The 15703-nt window shown below is 41.8% G+C and overlaps 2 protein-coding genes across 21 annotated transcripts in view; one reads left to right on the top strand and one right to left on the bottom strand.

The window, feature by feature from the left end:
• MIB2 (MIB E3 ubiquitin protein ligase 2) overlaps positions 1 to 10227 on the top strand; it is a 105485-nt gene extending 95258 nt beyond the window's left edge. For all 3 annotated transcript variants that reach the window (XM_056542245.1, XM_056542243.1, XM_056542244.1), the window contains 3 exons: positions 1064 to 1245; positions 5907 to 5972; positions 9535 to 10227. In XM_056542245.1, coding sequence (XP_056398220.1) covers positions 1064 to 1245; positions 5907 to 5972; positions 9535 to 9776 — 490 coding nt within the window. In that variant the 3' untranslated portion in view covers positions 9777 to 10227. The remainder of the gene's footprint in view (positions 1 to 1063; positions 1246 to 5906; positions 5973 to 9534) is intronic.
• The window catches only part of LOC130293498 (taste receptor type 1 member 2-like), a 261468-nt gene that overhangs the window by 154224 nt on the left and 91541 nt on the right, over positions 1 to 15703 (bottom strand). The window lies entirely within an intron of this gene.

The following is a 15703-nucleotide window of genomic DNA, read 5'->3' as shown; positions in this document are numbered from 1 at the left end:
AGCAGTTGAAAACTACAACACCCATCATGGCCTGATAGCTACAGGCATTCAGTGCATGACAGTCAGTGCATGATGGAAGTTGTAGTTTTGCAACTGCAGGAGAACTACCTGTTATGTAATACTTAATATATAAAGCTATTTATGCTGTCGTCATTTCCATAGTCTGTTTTCATTGGTCCATGTTACATCCACAAGACTTGTATTCCCTATTGTTCTACAGAAGTAAACCAATCTAGATAGGGTTATTTCATACATTTAAACAGATGGTACTGCCTATAGCGATCACCTAAATGCATACAACATATTAGCTAAACCTTCCCCTGGAGGGGGCGGGGGGGTACTATCCTCAGCTATGCATACACATGCTCATTTACTTCTAATTTACTACAGATCTAGGAAGCCTTCTAGTCTCTTTTGGGGAGTGAGAGGGAATTGAAGTAAACAGGTAGAATGCAGATGTATATAGTAAAGTATTCTTAAATGGGCACTGTCAGATACAAAAACTTTTGATATGTTGTAAAGCATGTATAACCAATAGGTTTTGCAATTGCTTTCATTTGAAAATTTTCAGTATTTCATACTGAAAAGCCAGTCAAACAACTGCCCCCCCCCCCCTGCCTGCTTGGACACATACTAGTCCTGCTGTGTCCATGCGTCATCACCTACATCATGGACACACTTCCTTGATTGACAGCTGTGAGTGCAGGGCTCAGAGCTGGAGGAAAAATCCTCCCACTGTCAGCTTGTGTCCCGCTACTGTCATTGAGGACAAGCTGGGAGTTGTTGTTTTGCTAATGCTAGGGGAGATGTGAGCAGACAGTATACTGAGGGAGGGGGCGGAGACCTGCACAGTGAGGCCACGCCCCTGCCCTTTAGAGGAATTCAGACTAGTGAGCTAAATTAAAAGTGTAATAAATAAGTAAATAAAGGTGCTAGACACATAAAAATTTGATGTACATGGTCAGGATTAGGTACTGAGTGATACATTAAAAAACATTTTTTTTGTTGGATCTGACGGGTACGCTTTAAACAATATCACTGATCATGTTTCTCTTGGTTTCAGGGAACAGGCTGAAACGGACTCATCCACCATTAGCTGCACCCTTCGCAGGGTCCACACTACTCCTAACACAATGACCAACCTCAGCCTGTCAAGTGCTACCACCCCTTCCGAATGCCTTGTGTGTTCAGAACTGGCCATGCTCATCAGCTTCTTTCCGTGTCAACACAGCATAGTATGTGAAGGTAAGAGAAAAAAGCAGCAATAATTTTTTGTGCCATTCTGCATTGCCAGTTTTAGATCATATTGTATACAATTATGCTCTAAGCTCATTAATAAAGCAGGATGCAGAAAGCTCCAAAGCTCCCTCTAGTGGCGGCCACAGGCAGACATAATTTTAGAGTCAGCTCTATGTCTATGCAGGGGATTTAAAAATATGTAACTTAAAACCTGAGCTCTGACCCTTATAAACAAATATTTTAAAACTAATCAATACAAAATAACAACATAAGGTAGATGTTTGCTTTAATTTTCAATTCAAAAGATGTATACACCGTTCAGCCATAACATTAGGACCACTGACAAGTAAAGTTATTAATGTGGATTATCTTGTGACAATGCTGCCTTCATGGGGTAATAAATGTTAGAAAGGAAATGATTAGTTAGTTCCTGAAGTTGATGTGTTGGAAGCTGGAAAAATGGTAAAGTGTAAGGGCTCGTTCACACCACAGAAATTCAGCGTGGAAACCCCTTGCAGCAGCCTCCTATTGAATTAAATGAGATTCTGCTGCTTAGTTCACATGTTGGAAGTTCTGCAGCAGGACTTCCACAGAAGAATTGGACTCCAGAAGAAGATGAAACATGTTGTTATGTCTTCCGCCAGAGAAGTTCCATCTGTCAATGTGACCAGCACTTATGTCTGCAGCACATTACTGCAGACAATAAGCACCGATTCCAGATGATGCAGATCCATTGGGGAAATTCAGCAGGGAAATTCCTTACTGAATTTCCTCAGTGTGAATAGTCCCTTAAGGATCTGAGCAACTCTAATTGAGATGAAGACAACTGGGTCAGAGCATCTCCAAAAGGGCAGGTCTTGTGTTGCTTTAGGTATCCAGTGGTTAGTACACTGCTTCCCCACCAGTGTGCCTCCAGCTGTTGTAAAACTACAACTCCCAGCATGCCCGGACAGCCTTTGGCTGTCCGGGCATGCTAGGAGTTGTAGTTTTGCAACAGCTGGAGGCACACTGGTTGGAAAACACTGAGTTAGTATAACAGTGCTCCAATTAAGGACAACTAGTGAATTGGCAACAAGGTTGCAGGCCATAGCTTTTAAATTTTTTCCTTTTTTATTTTATTTATTATAAAGGGGCCCAAGTGCTTTAACCCGATAACGACCATGGACGTCTATGCTCGTCCAATGGCCGTTAACGGGGTATGATGGGTCATACCTGCCGGCCCCCAGCTGATTCCTGTAGCTGAGGGCCAGCGTTAATAGCCGACATGCGGCGATTGCCGAGGGCGGCTATTAAAGGGGTACTCCGGTGAAAACCTTTTTTCTTTTAAATTAACTGGTGGCAGAAAGTTAAACATATTTCTAAATTACTTCTATTAAAAAATCTTAATCCTTCCAGTACTTATTAGCTGCTGAATGCTACAGAGGAAATCCCTTTCTTTTTGGAACACTGATGACATCACGAGCACAGTGCTCTCTGCTGACATCTCTGTCCATTTTAGCAACCATGCATAGCAGATGCATAGCAGATGTATGCTAAGGGCAGCATGGTGGCTCAGTGGTTAGCACTGCTGCCTTGCAGTGCTGGGAACTTGGGTTCAAATCCCACTAAGGACAACAATAAATAAAGTGTTATTATTATTATTATAATAATGTCAGCAGAGAGGACTGTGCTCGTGATGTCATCAGAGAGCATTCCAAAAAGATCGCGTGGGGGGGGGGGGGTGATCCACTACTGAGGGCTTACCTCTCCTGCTGCGGCGGCTCCGGTGCTCAGAATGATAAAGCCTGGCAAGACCAGGCTTTATCAATCGAGCGCAGAGCACACAGATCAATGGGATTGTATGTAACCCCATTGATCTGTATGAGGAATCAAATGATTCCTCCTAAAAGTTCCCTAAGGGGACTAAAAGTGTAAAAAAAATAAAATAAATAAAGTTTAAAAACGCACACATTAACCCCTTCCTTATTAAAAGTTTAAATCACCCCCCTTTTCCCAAATTCCATATAAAAAAATATATAAACATAATAAAAATAAACATATATGGTATCGCTGTTAGCGTATATGTCCGAACTATAAAAATATATTGTAAATTAAACCGCACGGTCAATGTTATACGCGCAAAATAAATTCCAAAGTCCAAAATAGCGTATTTTTGGTCACTTTTCATACCATTAAAAAAAAGGAATAAAAAGTTATCAAAAAGTCCGATCAAAACAAAAATGGTACCGATCACGGCACAAAAAATTTGCACTCATACCACCCCGTACGTGGAAAAATAAAGTTATAGGGGTCAAAACATGACAATTTTAAATGTATTAATTTTCCTGCATGTAGTTATGATTTTTTCCAGAAGTACGACAAAATCAAACTTATATAAATAGGGTGTCATTTTAATCGTATGGACCTACAGAATAAAGATAAGGTGCCATTTTTACCAAAAAATGTACTGTGTAGAAACAGAAGCCCCCAAAATGTGCAAAATGGTGGTTTTTCTTCAATTTTGTTGCACAATTATTATTTTTTCCGTTTCGCCGTAGATTTTTGGGTAAAATTACTGATGTCATTACAAAGTAGAATTGATGGCGCAAAAAATAAGCCCTCATATGGATTTGTAGGTGCAAAATTGAAAGAGTTATGATTTTTATAAGGTAAGGAAGAAAAAACGAAAGTGCAAAAATAGAAAAACGCTTGGTCCTTAAGGGGTTAAAATACCAAAACTGTGGTTAATCATTTTGCTGATTCATAATTTCTTTTGGAGTCATGTGACCACTTCATCCAATCAGAAGTCATGTGCCGTACTCTGGGCATTGTGGCTCTCATCAATAAGAGGTGATGCCTGGAGTATGGCACATTACTGCTGAGGCCACTGGTCATGTGACATCCACTTCAAAAGGAAGACCGGGGGGGCTGACAGGAGCCTGAATGGTGGATCAGCGTGGAATCGTAGAGGCAACTAACTGCTGCTTTGATATTTTAATGCATATGGGGTCAGCACTGTTTTATTGGCACGGGGTGGACCTTCACAGTATTATGCAGGTGGTTTTAATGTTATGGATACTCAAATTCTAATATCATTTTACAGTTTATGAATAGATATGATAATGGATAGCTGAATAACTTTGTAAATACATAGATTTATATTCATATAACTCACTAGTTACAGCCTGTATTATAGCCCAGAGCTGCATTATTAGTTTTGCTGCTTGATATGAAAAGCAGTCAACAAACTGGACGCCAGGCGCAGCCCTAACAGCTAATATGGGCTCCTACAATTCTACCTATACAGTATATAAGGAATGTGTGTCTGATGAGCACAATACAGATTTGAGGCAACAAGGAATGTGGAAAATGTGCTGAATTGTTAACGCAGCTCTTGGTGATAGTACAGGCTGTAATTTAGGATTAGTATGAGGCAAGTAAAGCAATGCACAGTAGTGTAAACAGAATTCAGAAGTGAAAGGGGCTCCCAGCATCCCCCGCTGATCAGCTGGATAAAGGGCTGGCCTGCATATTCCTAATTGTATACCATAGACATATCCGAACATTTGGTAATGGCTATCGTGGATCATTAGAATAAGCAAGGAGAGGTGTGAAGTAGCGCACAGTGTTCTTTGCCCATTATAAGTCTATGGCGCTGTCCAGTAAAGGAGGGTGGAGATCGCCATAAGCCATGGAGTGAGCACTTCTCCCTGCTCGGTCTTGATCTGTGTGGGTCTCTGCACCGACAGCTCAAACTTTTGACATGTCAAAAAAAAATGTTTTAATGATTGGAACACTTAAAAAGAATTGACCCACTTTAGGGCGTATCTCTTTTCAAAGCATAAAAATAAACTTGGACTTTAAGTCTGTATTTAAAGGGATTGTCCAGCAAGAAACTTACTAATATAGTGTTATTAGCCATAATGCACAGATCTTCCATTTCAGCTTTGCTTCCTTGTAAGCTGAGACATCAGGTCACAGGCTCTGAATGCAGAAAGCTCCCATCCCTCCTCTCCTTCCCCTACTGTCAGCACTGGACAAGACCAGTGAGGGGAAGAGGTGTTATTGTCATTAGAGTTAAGAGTCATTAGATAAGGCAGCAGCAAGCTGTTCTCAGTCACATTCGTTTCCGTGAGAACAAGCTCTTCTCTGCCGTATCTAATAAGTCATAACTCTAATAAGCAGTAATACCAGTTCCCCCATCACATCACTGGTCTCCTCCTGTGCTAACAGTAGGGGATGAGACCAGTGCTATGAAGGGGGAGTGGGTATTACTGCTCATTAGATTTATTACTCATTAGAAAAGGCAGCAGGGAGGCCGTTCTGACAGAAACTATTGTAACAGAGAACAGTTTCCTGCTGCCTTAACTAAAGAGTCATAACTCTAATGAGCAGTAATACCTGCCCCCCCCCTTCACATCACTTGTCACCGCTTTCTGCATTCAGAGCCTATGACATGACGTCTCAGCTTACAATGGAGAGAGCACAGCTAAAATACAAAATCTGTGCACTATGGCTAATAACATTATATTAGTAAATGTCTTTATTATACTTTGAAACCATACATAGACTGTTCCTTTCGCTGAACAGCCCATTTAATAGTATTATCTCGTAAAGCTGTGGGTGTTATAAAACCACCAGCCTTAATGGGAACCAGTCAGTATTTGCTATCTGATTTTCTATTGCAGAATGCTCCCGGAGAATGAAGAAATGTATAAAGTGTCAAGTGTCCATCACCAAGAAGATTAGACAAGGTGAGGCATAATTATTACTGTTAACCATCTTCTGTCTGGTCTCGTATTTATGAATGGAAGTGGGCCATGCATGGGGAGGTTACCAAGCGTGACAGACATACAACAAAATATACTCTATGGAGAAAAAGATAGAGCAGAGCTCCTCATAGGGCAATATGTTTTTTTCAAGGTGTATATGTATTTGGTGATGCTATAAAACAAACAAGTAGTCTTGCTCAACTTGTACTGTTGTGTAAATTGACACAACAGCAATTAGCGCGTAGTTATAGTTGATGGTGAAGCAGCTTCCTGGAATCGGCAGCAGGTTAACCTGTCCAAGGTATCAGATGCAAGTGCAGGTGCTAGGCAGGAAAGGTACCAGGTTCTGTAGCGCAATCCACCACTCAGGCAACTTCTTATAATAAAAGGTTCAATTTATTTAGCCGAAACATAACGCGTTGCGAAGCTTTAGACCCTCTTCATCAGATGTACAGGCAGTGTATGACCATGGTTAAACAGAGCAGGTTTAAATGTGAAAAAGGGCATGCGGTGCCGCTAAACTATATCACTAGGTTTCCGTCATCACTATTAACTTTCTGAGTACGCGCATGCGCACACTGCCGGCGGCTCCGCTAGTGACAGCGGAATGCCGACAGACACACTCTGACATTCCTAACATGCTCGGATCATCTAATAACCATTTGCTTTACAAACTACACACACTATTTATTGTATTTGACAGTATTGAAGTCCCTGGAATATGATTTTATGCTAGTTTAATGTATCTTTTAACCTTGTTTGATTCTGTCTATGTGAGATAATTTTCACGCCCACTAGGGGGCGGAGTCTAGAGGCTTTTTGGCACCCTTTTTTCACATTTAAACCTGCTCTGTTTAACCATGGTCATACACTGCCTGTACATCTGATGAAGAGGGTCTAAACCTTCGCAACGCTTTATGTTTCGGATAAATAAATGGAACCTTTTATTATAAGAAGTTGCCTGAGTGGTGGATTGCGCTACAGAAACTGGTACCTTTCCTGCCTAGCACCTGCACTTGCATCTGAGACATAACACAAAGAGATATTCCTGCATATCAGAAATCCTCCAAATCAGTGTTTCCTAACCAGAGTGCCCCCAGCTGTTGCAAAACTACAACTCCCAGCAAGTCAGCAGTTTAAATCCTACATGCTGGATCCCCTCCTCTGACACCATCTTTTATGAGTCAGAAGGCCTCCATACACATAAGAGCAGTGTTTCCGAACCAAGGTGCATCCAGCTGTTGCAAAACTACGACTTCCAGCCTTTGGCTGTCCGGGCATGCCGGTAGTCGTGGTTTTGCAACAGCTGTAGGCACACTGGTTTGGAAACACTGCTCTAAGTGATCACCCAATACTTTTCTTTGCTTATAGAGATTGGACACTTCAAGGGCCATCACTACCTGGGTGTTATATTACTGGATATATATCAAGGTGTCGGTGAAATGCCTTTTTATATTGCCTGTATTATAGCAATAAAAGAGTGTATAGCTAGTTCTATGAATGCATGGATCGTGCCTAGAACACAAGTTGCTGGACTACTACCTTTTTCAGTTCTTACATCTATTGTCCCCATTTCCGAGGTGTCCTGGAGGACTAGGTATTGGAAAATGCAGAACAATATCTGGATGTTTCAGCAATGAATGTGTAAGCTCTCACATGCAGAAGGAGAACAGTCTCCTTGTGTACATGTGAAGCATTGCTGACATAGCTCATGGAGCCTGCTTCATACCTTATTAGTCCTGTATGTTATTACAGGATCCAGTGTACCGCTTTTGATTTGGGCACTAAACTTGTTTTTTCCCTAATTCATTTTTAATGTGTATGAATTAACCTACCTATGTATCTACTGACTACAGCCAAGTGGAAGGACACGTCTTCTATTTACAAGGTGTATGTACAGACACCTTCAGTAGCTGTTGGCCAAACGGGTCTCTCTCCAAATTCCCCTCAGTATATTATGTATGCTTGGCTCGGCCATGCGTGCATGTTTTCTCAATGGGGATAGGGGAGTAAGCTGCTGCCAGACACCTGTGGTGGCAGGGCAGGGTCACACAGGGCGCAAAGAGACTGCAGAGGGAGCTTGCTCTGCAGGCCCTCTGTGACTGCCGTCAGCACATCTGCAGCGTGAAATATGCTGCGGATACACTCTGTATGACCCTGCCCTAAAGGGTTTTTAAATGTTTCAAAATATCTTTTTATTAGTAAAGTATCTGATCACTGGATGATGCAGGGACTCACATTGATCAGCAGTGTTCTGTGGGCAAACTAGGCAGCAAGTGTTCATTTTCCCTGCAGCCAGGCCTCAAGTCCTGCAGGAACGCGTGGGAACTGAGTTCCTGCACTTTTTTACAGCAGGAACACCGTTCACATTAGCAGTAGTCCTGCAGGACCGGCCCATAAGTGGAAACTTTTTTTCCAGGACTTGGCCCCTGCCTTCAGCACCACCACAGGTGAAATAAAGCACAACACTGTGTCCATGAAAAGGATTCAAGTACTATAATGCTCATTTCGCATAGCGGATTTTCCATTGCTGGATTTTCACCGAGGAAAATGGTCATTCTTTTGGTGGAATCCACAAGCATAGACCCATTAAAGTGAATTGATTTGAATGGCACGGATCACTTGAGGAAATTCTTCGCAGAATTGAGGCTGGGCTCACACAACAGAATTTTCCCCCTGAATTTCCTTTACTTCTCCATGCAAAAACCATGGCCTACAAGTAATTTGCGGCAGATCCAAGCAGTTTTTCCATGTTAAAATTCTTCCAGGAATCCTTATAGAATCAAAGCTCAATTGAATTAAATGAAAGTTCCTCATTCCGGATTATTTTAAGTGAGGAAATTTAGTGAGGAAATTCTGCCATGTGAACTCAGCCTTAAAGGGATACCCCAGGGAACTAAACCTATAGCCTATCATTTTCTCTGTCATCAACCTATTTGTCTAAATTATTGTCTGAATTTACATTTATTAGCTATATAGAGCTGTTTACTCTCTTTGGTTGTCATCCACATGCATGAACTGAGGGAATGACATCATCCAGCCATCCATTTTGTCTCTGTCCAAATCCCTCTGTGAAAGCAGCCCCCAGCATCCTGTGGGACACTGACCATGTGTTTTCTGCCCTACACTGATGAGTCATGCTGAGTCTTTAGTGCAGAGAACTGGGAGGTGTGTGCAGTCTTAGCCAATCAGACACTGAACCTCTCTCTGCAACTTAGAGCAGGAGGATGGGGGCTGCTCTCAGAGAGTGAGCTGGCTGCAGAGCTGCAATGATTGCTGGGAAATGTAGGCAAGGGGAGAAAAATTTGTCAAGCAGCCAGAGAAGACAGCAGGGGCCACAGGAGCCATGCATATCAGGCAGAATGGTTTACAGAGAACATATCCAGGTAGTGTAGTGGCTTTGGAGCTTTTTTATATACATAAAATATATATTTCCTTGGAGTACCCCCTTAAGAGCACTGCTGGAAAAACAGATCAGAATCCCTAAATATTATTCACATTTCTTTACTAGGAATGCATGTCCAATTTTGTTCCTGTATTCCAGACAGTACAGAAGTTGACGGCGTTCCCAGCCTAGAAGCATCAGATCAGCGCAAGATGATAGAAGAGCTTCAAAACAGATATCGCCAAATGGAGGAACGGATGACCTGCCCGATCTGCATTGATAGTCACATCAAACTGGTGTTCCAGTGCGGTCATGGGTCGTGCCCAGAATGCAGTACGTCGCTAACCTCTTGCCCCATTTGTAGGCAGGGCATTCGGGAGAGGATACAGTTATTTGTCTGATGTGGTGTCAGTGTTGCTCAATAGCTGTGGGGGGTCATCACTGTAGACCAAAAGGACGGATAACTTGCCTGAGCCCGAACATGGTTGTGAAGACCCTCTCCCAGTGCAAGGGTCCTGGGGGGAGAGACCACCAACTTTGCTTGTGAAGAAGTGTGGCTGCTGTGTGTTTCTGTAAACACGTATAAATATAACATATATCTCTCTCCACACTGGAAGGGCTATACTATAGCGTAGTCTTCCTGAGAAATTCGATTTTTCAGAGGGACGGACGAGGCCAATTCCAATCACTCATCCTATTACAATGTGTCATCACTGCCCATTCTTGACATGGTGTCTGTATAGGAGTTCTTATTGTTTTTGTTTCAGCCCAAATCACAGCCTTCCAATACAAAAATGCTGCATTTCTTTTTTTTTTTTTTCAGACTTGTTCATAAGACATGACATAGCAATATATCAGGTCAGTCAGTAACCCACAATTGGCCTGGGGAATGTAGACGTGTGTGTCAATAGGGTTAAGGGGCCCATAGAAAGAAATCCTACTTGGTTTGCGAAAGGAGTATAGTTGGCCTTGGGGGCCGACAGGGTCGTACTGAGAAGTCATAACATTAGATTAGGGGGAAGGAAAGAACATTCTGTTCAGGATCTGTTACTGTTAGTTCCACATCTTCCATTTTCAGATGACTGAGTGAATTAGCAACTTGAAGTTTGCTCATTTTTGTGTACAATGTATGAAAAGTGTATATTACTAAAATAAAAAGCAGGCTTGTTAATATTACCAAATTCATGCTTCCTGCTTCGTATGTTCCAATGGTTGTCATTTGTTGTGTCTTCTTTTGTATAGTAGTTAGGGCAGTGTTTTCCAAACAGTGGGCCTCCAGCTGTTACAAAACTACAACTCCCAGCATGCCCGGACAGCCTATGGCTGTCCGGGCATGCTGGGAGTTGTAGTTTTGCAACAGCTGGAGACACACTGTTTGGAAAACACTGGGTTAGGTGTACTACAGCATAGCTCCATTCTTAATGGAGCCAAGTGAGTGTGTGGGTTACTAATATGAAATAAAAGTCTGTAAAAAGCTCCCATTTGGGGTCCTAGAGATTAAATTCCAATCCTAGTAAAGTAAGGGCATGTCTAAGCATAATGCCATGTTGCTACAAGATATGAATGACTCTTTAACTGTAGATATGTGTGCTAAAGTCTGCCCGTATACTGATTTAATGCCTTAATGGGGTTATTCAGAAAACGAAAAACATCTAATTTCTTCCCAAAATAGCCCCACCCCTGTCCTTAGGTTGTGTGGTATTACAACTTGGCTCCATTTACTTTAATGGAACTGAGCTGCAGTACCACACACAACCTGAAGACAAATGTGGTACAGGTATTTAAAGAAATCGGTTCTGTTTTTCTAATCCTGGATAACCCCCTTTAGGGTGGTATCACCCCTTCAATAGCTCCTCTCCTCCCCATATGCACACCACCATAGTCATAGTCTCCATAGTCGGTCCAGCCGAAATTGTCTGGTTTGGCCAACTTTGCTCTTAAATGGGCACTGTCAGATACAGTAACTTTTGATATGTTATAAAGCATGCAAAAACAATATGTTTTGCAATTGCTTTGATCAGAAAATCTTCTTCAGTATTTCATACTGAAAAATCCAGTCAAAAAGTGGCCACTATTCCTCTTCCCATGCCCCTGATATCTAGGAACAGGAATGGAAAAAAGACCTATGGATTCCAGGCGCTGCCAACTTAGTTTCCAGTGGGGATAAAGGCCAAAGATACTACAGGTTTTGATGAACACAGTAGTCTTTATTTCATATAAAAACAAAAAAACAGTGACGCGTTTCAAGGGGATACCCCTCTTTCTCAGATCAGGTATGCCTGATCTGAGGAAGAGGGGTATCCCCTCGAAACGCGTCATCACTGTTTTTTGTTTTTATATGAAATAAAGATTACTGTGTTCATCAAAACCTGTAGTATCTTTGGCCTTTATCCCCACTGGAAACTAAGTTGGCAGCGCCTGGAATCCATAGGTCTTTTTTCGGTTCCTGTTCCTAGACGTCTTCTCCAGGACAAGGGTCCTCTTGCTTCCTGCGACCTCCGGTACAGCAGCCACTTGGACACCAGTGAGTACCCCATTGTGGGGTGATATGCGCATTCTTCAATTTTTTCTGGTGAGCACCGATCCATAAGAGGGGTGGGTCATCCACCATATTATATCTCCCATACCACCAAGGGTAATGCACGAGGCGCCGTTCCTTCTGTCTTTTTTTCTTTGTGTGTTTATGCCCCTGATATGACATATTACCTCTCTTTGTAAATTGCTTGTCCTTCATTTATCCTTATGATTGACAACAAAACTTGTTCTCTTTGATAATGGTTATTTCTATGCCCTTTAGTCTATGTTACGCTGTGACTCACCCACTCCTCCTCCCCCATGTATTCCCCCCCCCTTTCCTTTATGAGCAGTGGTTGACACCATTTGATGATCATATTTGTTGCTGTTATTGGATGCGATCTTATTGTATACCTTGTATGGCTATGTTTGGCTTTAATAAATTTCTCCTTTTGACACGAAAGTGGCCACTAGGGGTCCCCCTGCCTCCTGGGACACATACCAGTCCTGCTGTGTCCAGTAGTCATCGACATGTCATGGACACCTTGAGTGATTGACAGGGCTGCAGGCAGGTCCATAGCTGCTGTGTTTGCTCCCGGCCCTCTGTGAATCAGATCAGAGTGAGGGAGGAGGGGAGAGAAGTAATCACAGTGAGGAGAAGAGATGGACACGCCCCATGCCTCTGTATGGACAGAAACTTTGCTGAGCAATGATGAAAAGTAAATAAAGGTAATTCAGAGAGAAATGTAGGTTGTACACAAATAAAAATTAGATGTACATGATCAGGATGAGGTAATGAGCAACATAACACGTTTTTATTTTTTTCGGGTGGGATCTGACAGGTACTCCTTCAGTGTATGGCAACCGTTACAAAGAATCAGTGCTGATGCTGCTGTGATCACAGGACTTCATTCGCTTCTAGATCCCTCTACAGACATAAAGGAAACTTGCCATTCCCTGTTGGGTCCCATATTATGGTTATTATAGCAGTATCTCCCTCTATTCTCTATTTCTCTCTCTCTCAGCAGGGAGAAAGTAAAGTTCTAGAGTAACACAAGTCTTCTCCTGCTCTGCGCTATACTGAAATAAATGGAGTGGGCAGCCTAAAATTTACTCAGTAAGGTGCAGATCCCGAAAAGCACAAGAAAGAGAAAAAATCCAATATTTCAGACCTCTGTTGCATTCAGGGTTTGCATGTTAGGGCCCTTTCACGCTACATATTTTCTGCTTGGAAAATACGGTCCAGAACCCTTGCCTGTCCTCACCTTCCAGTCCTTGTAAGCCATGCCCTGTATGTGAGTCAAGTTGGGGCTGGGAGGTAAGGCTGAGTGAGGAGGCTTGACACTGGAACTGCTTGTCTCCACCTTCTTGGCACTAGGCTGAGAATTTCTGTGATTTTATAAGATTTGCAACCATCATCAACTCTAGGAAAGTTAAACATCCATGTCTGCAGCTCTTAGCAGCAAATAGTGCTGAAATGTTGCCTTTAATGGGAACCTTTCATCAGATTTTAGCATACATAACATGCGGCAACACGTTTTATATGGTAAAATGTTCTTCCTCATCATTGTTCCCACCTGCAGAGATGGGGAGGATATATAGTTTAAAAGTGTCATCCGCCGGCCCTGTAAGTATTCCGCTGGGCAGGGAGTTATACTTACCAAGTCCTGTTGTTCCTGGTATAATCACACCCCCGCAGAGGCACGGACAGCTCGGGCATGGACCGCGTTACCTCTCTGCTCACTAAGCAGATGGATCAGAGCAAGAGGGTGTGATTACAGCGCAGCAGAGGGGACTAGGTGAGTTTAGCTCCCCACCTGGGGACTACTTATGGGGCCGGTGGGGGAGACTTTTAAATTATATATCCTCACCATCCCTGCAGGCAGGAACAACTCCTGGGGATGGTGACGAAGATGATTTTACCATATTAAACACGTTGCTGATGACAGGTTTCCTTTAAGTAACTTGGGCCTTTGTAAAGTTAAACAAAACGCCCTCTTCCATGACTCTGGTTAATATGTTGCATTTGATGGATCTATTTTATTTTCAACAGTATCAAGGTTGAAGACATGAAGCTTAGAAGACTTTAAGATTGCTGACGTCAGGACTGGCAGCTAAAGCCATGTAGAAATGTGCTAAAAATTATATGCATGGCAAATTATAGACAATGCCAGGGTAACATAAAACCAGGGGTGGGTCCTCTGGGGGAGATTTATCAAAACCTGTCCAGAGAAAAGTTGCCCATAGCAACCAATCAGATCGCTTCTTTCATTTTGCAGAGGCCTTGTTAGAAATAAAAGAAGCGATCTGATTGGTTGCTATGGGCAATTTGGACAACTTTTCCTTTGCACAGGTTTTGATAAATCTCCCGAAAGATTTGAAAACCTTTCCTCCTTTATTAGTTACTGAAAGCAGGTTGGCTTCTGGGTGTTGATCACAATTCTTAAATAGCATATATAGCACCAGGATAATGCATAGGACTATAAATGTGTTAATCATTCTATATCACTGCTACCATATAGGTCGGAATATCACATTAAAGGAACATATAAATAACCTATTCACAAAATCCAGTAAAGTTATTACAAAGTAGTAGCACAATTCTAATACAGAGCAGAGCCCATGACCCCTACATGTGTTCCTCTGAAGCTTCTTCTGGGGGATTCAGTGACTTCTGACGTCACTATGAAATGTCAGAGGTTTTTTAAAATGATAGTTGTCCTTTAACCCCTTCAGGACGGAGCCCATTTTGGCCTTAAGGACCGGAGCGTTTTTTGCACATCTGACCACTGTCACTTTAAACATTAATAACTCTGGAATGCTTTTAGTTATCATTCTGATTCCGAGATTGTTTTTTCGTGACATATTCTACTTTAACATAGTGGTAAATTTTTGTCGATATTTGCATCCTTTCTTGGTGAAAAATCCGTAAATTTGATGAAAAATTTGAAAATTTAGCATTTTTCTAACTTTGAAGCTCTCTGCTTGTAAGGAAAATGGATATTCCAAATATTTTTTTTATTTTATTCACATATACAATATGTCTACTTTATGTTTGCATCATAAAATTTATGAGTTTTTACTTTTGGAAGACACCAGAGGGCTTCAACGGTCAGCAGCAATTTTCCAATTTTTCACAAAATTTTCAAACTCAGTATTTTTCAGGGACCAGTTCAGGTTTGAAGTGGATTTGAAGGGTCTTCATATTAGAAATACCCCATAAATGACCCCATTATAAAAACTACACCCCCCAAAGTATTCAAAATGACATTCAGTAAGTGTTTTAACCCTTTAGGTGTTTCACACGAATAGCAGCAAAGTGAAGGAGAAAATTCACAATCTTAATTTTTTACACTCTCATGTTCTTGTAGACCCAATTTTTTTATTTTTACAAGGGGTAAAAGGACAAATTTTTACTTGTATTTGTAGCCCAATTTCTCTCGAGTAAGCACATACCTCATATGTCTATGTAAAGTGTTTTGCGGGCGCAGTAGAGGGCTCAGAAGCGAAGGAGCGACAAGGGGATTTTGGAGAGTACGTTTTTCTGAAATGGTTTTTGGGGGGCATGTTGCATTTAGGAAGCCCTTATGGTGCCAGAACAGCAAAAAAAAAACACATGGCATACCATTTTGGAAACTAGACCCCTCGGGGAATGTAACATGGGATAAAGTGAACCTTAATACCCCACAGGTGTTTCACGACTTTTGCAAATGTCAAAAAAAAAAAAAAAATTTTTACCTAAAATGCTTGTTTTCCCAAAAAATTTTAATTTTTAAAAAGGGTAATAGCAGAAAATACCCCTAAAATTTGAAGC

The sequence above is a fragment of the Hyla sarda genome, chromosome 10 (genome assembly GCF_029499605.1).
Source record: "Hyla sarda isolate aHylSar1 chromosome 10, aHylSar1.hap1, whole genome shotgun sequence".
NCBI lineage: Eukaryota > Metazoa > Chordata > Amphibia > Anura > Hylidae > Hyla > Hyla sarda.
This window is presented reverse-complemented; position numbering and strand designations above follow the sequence as displayed.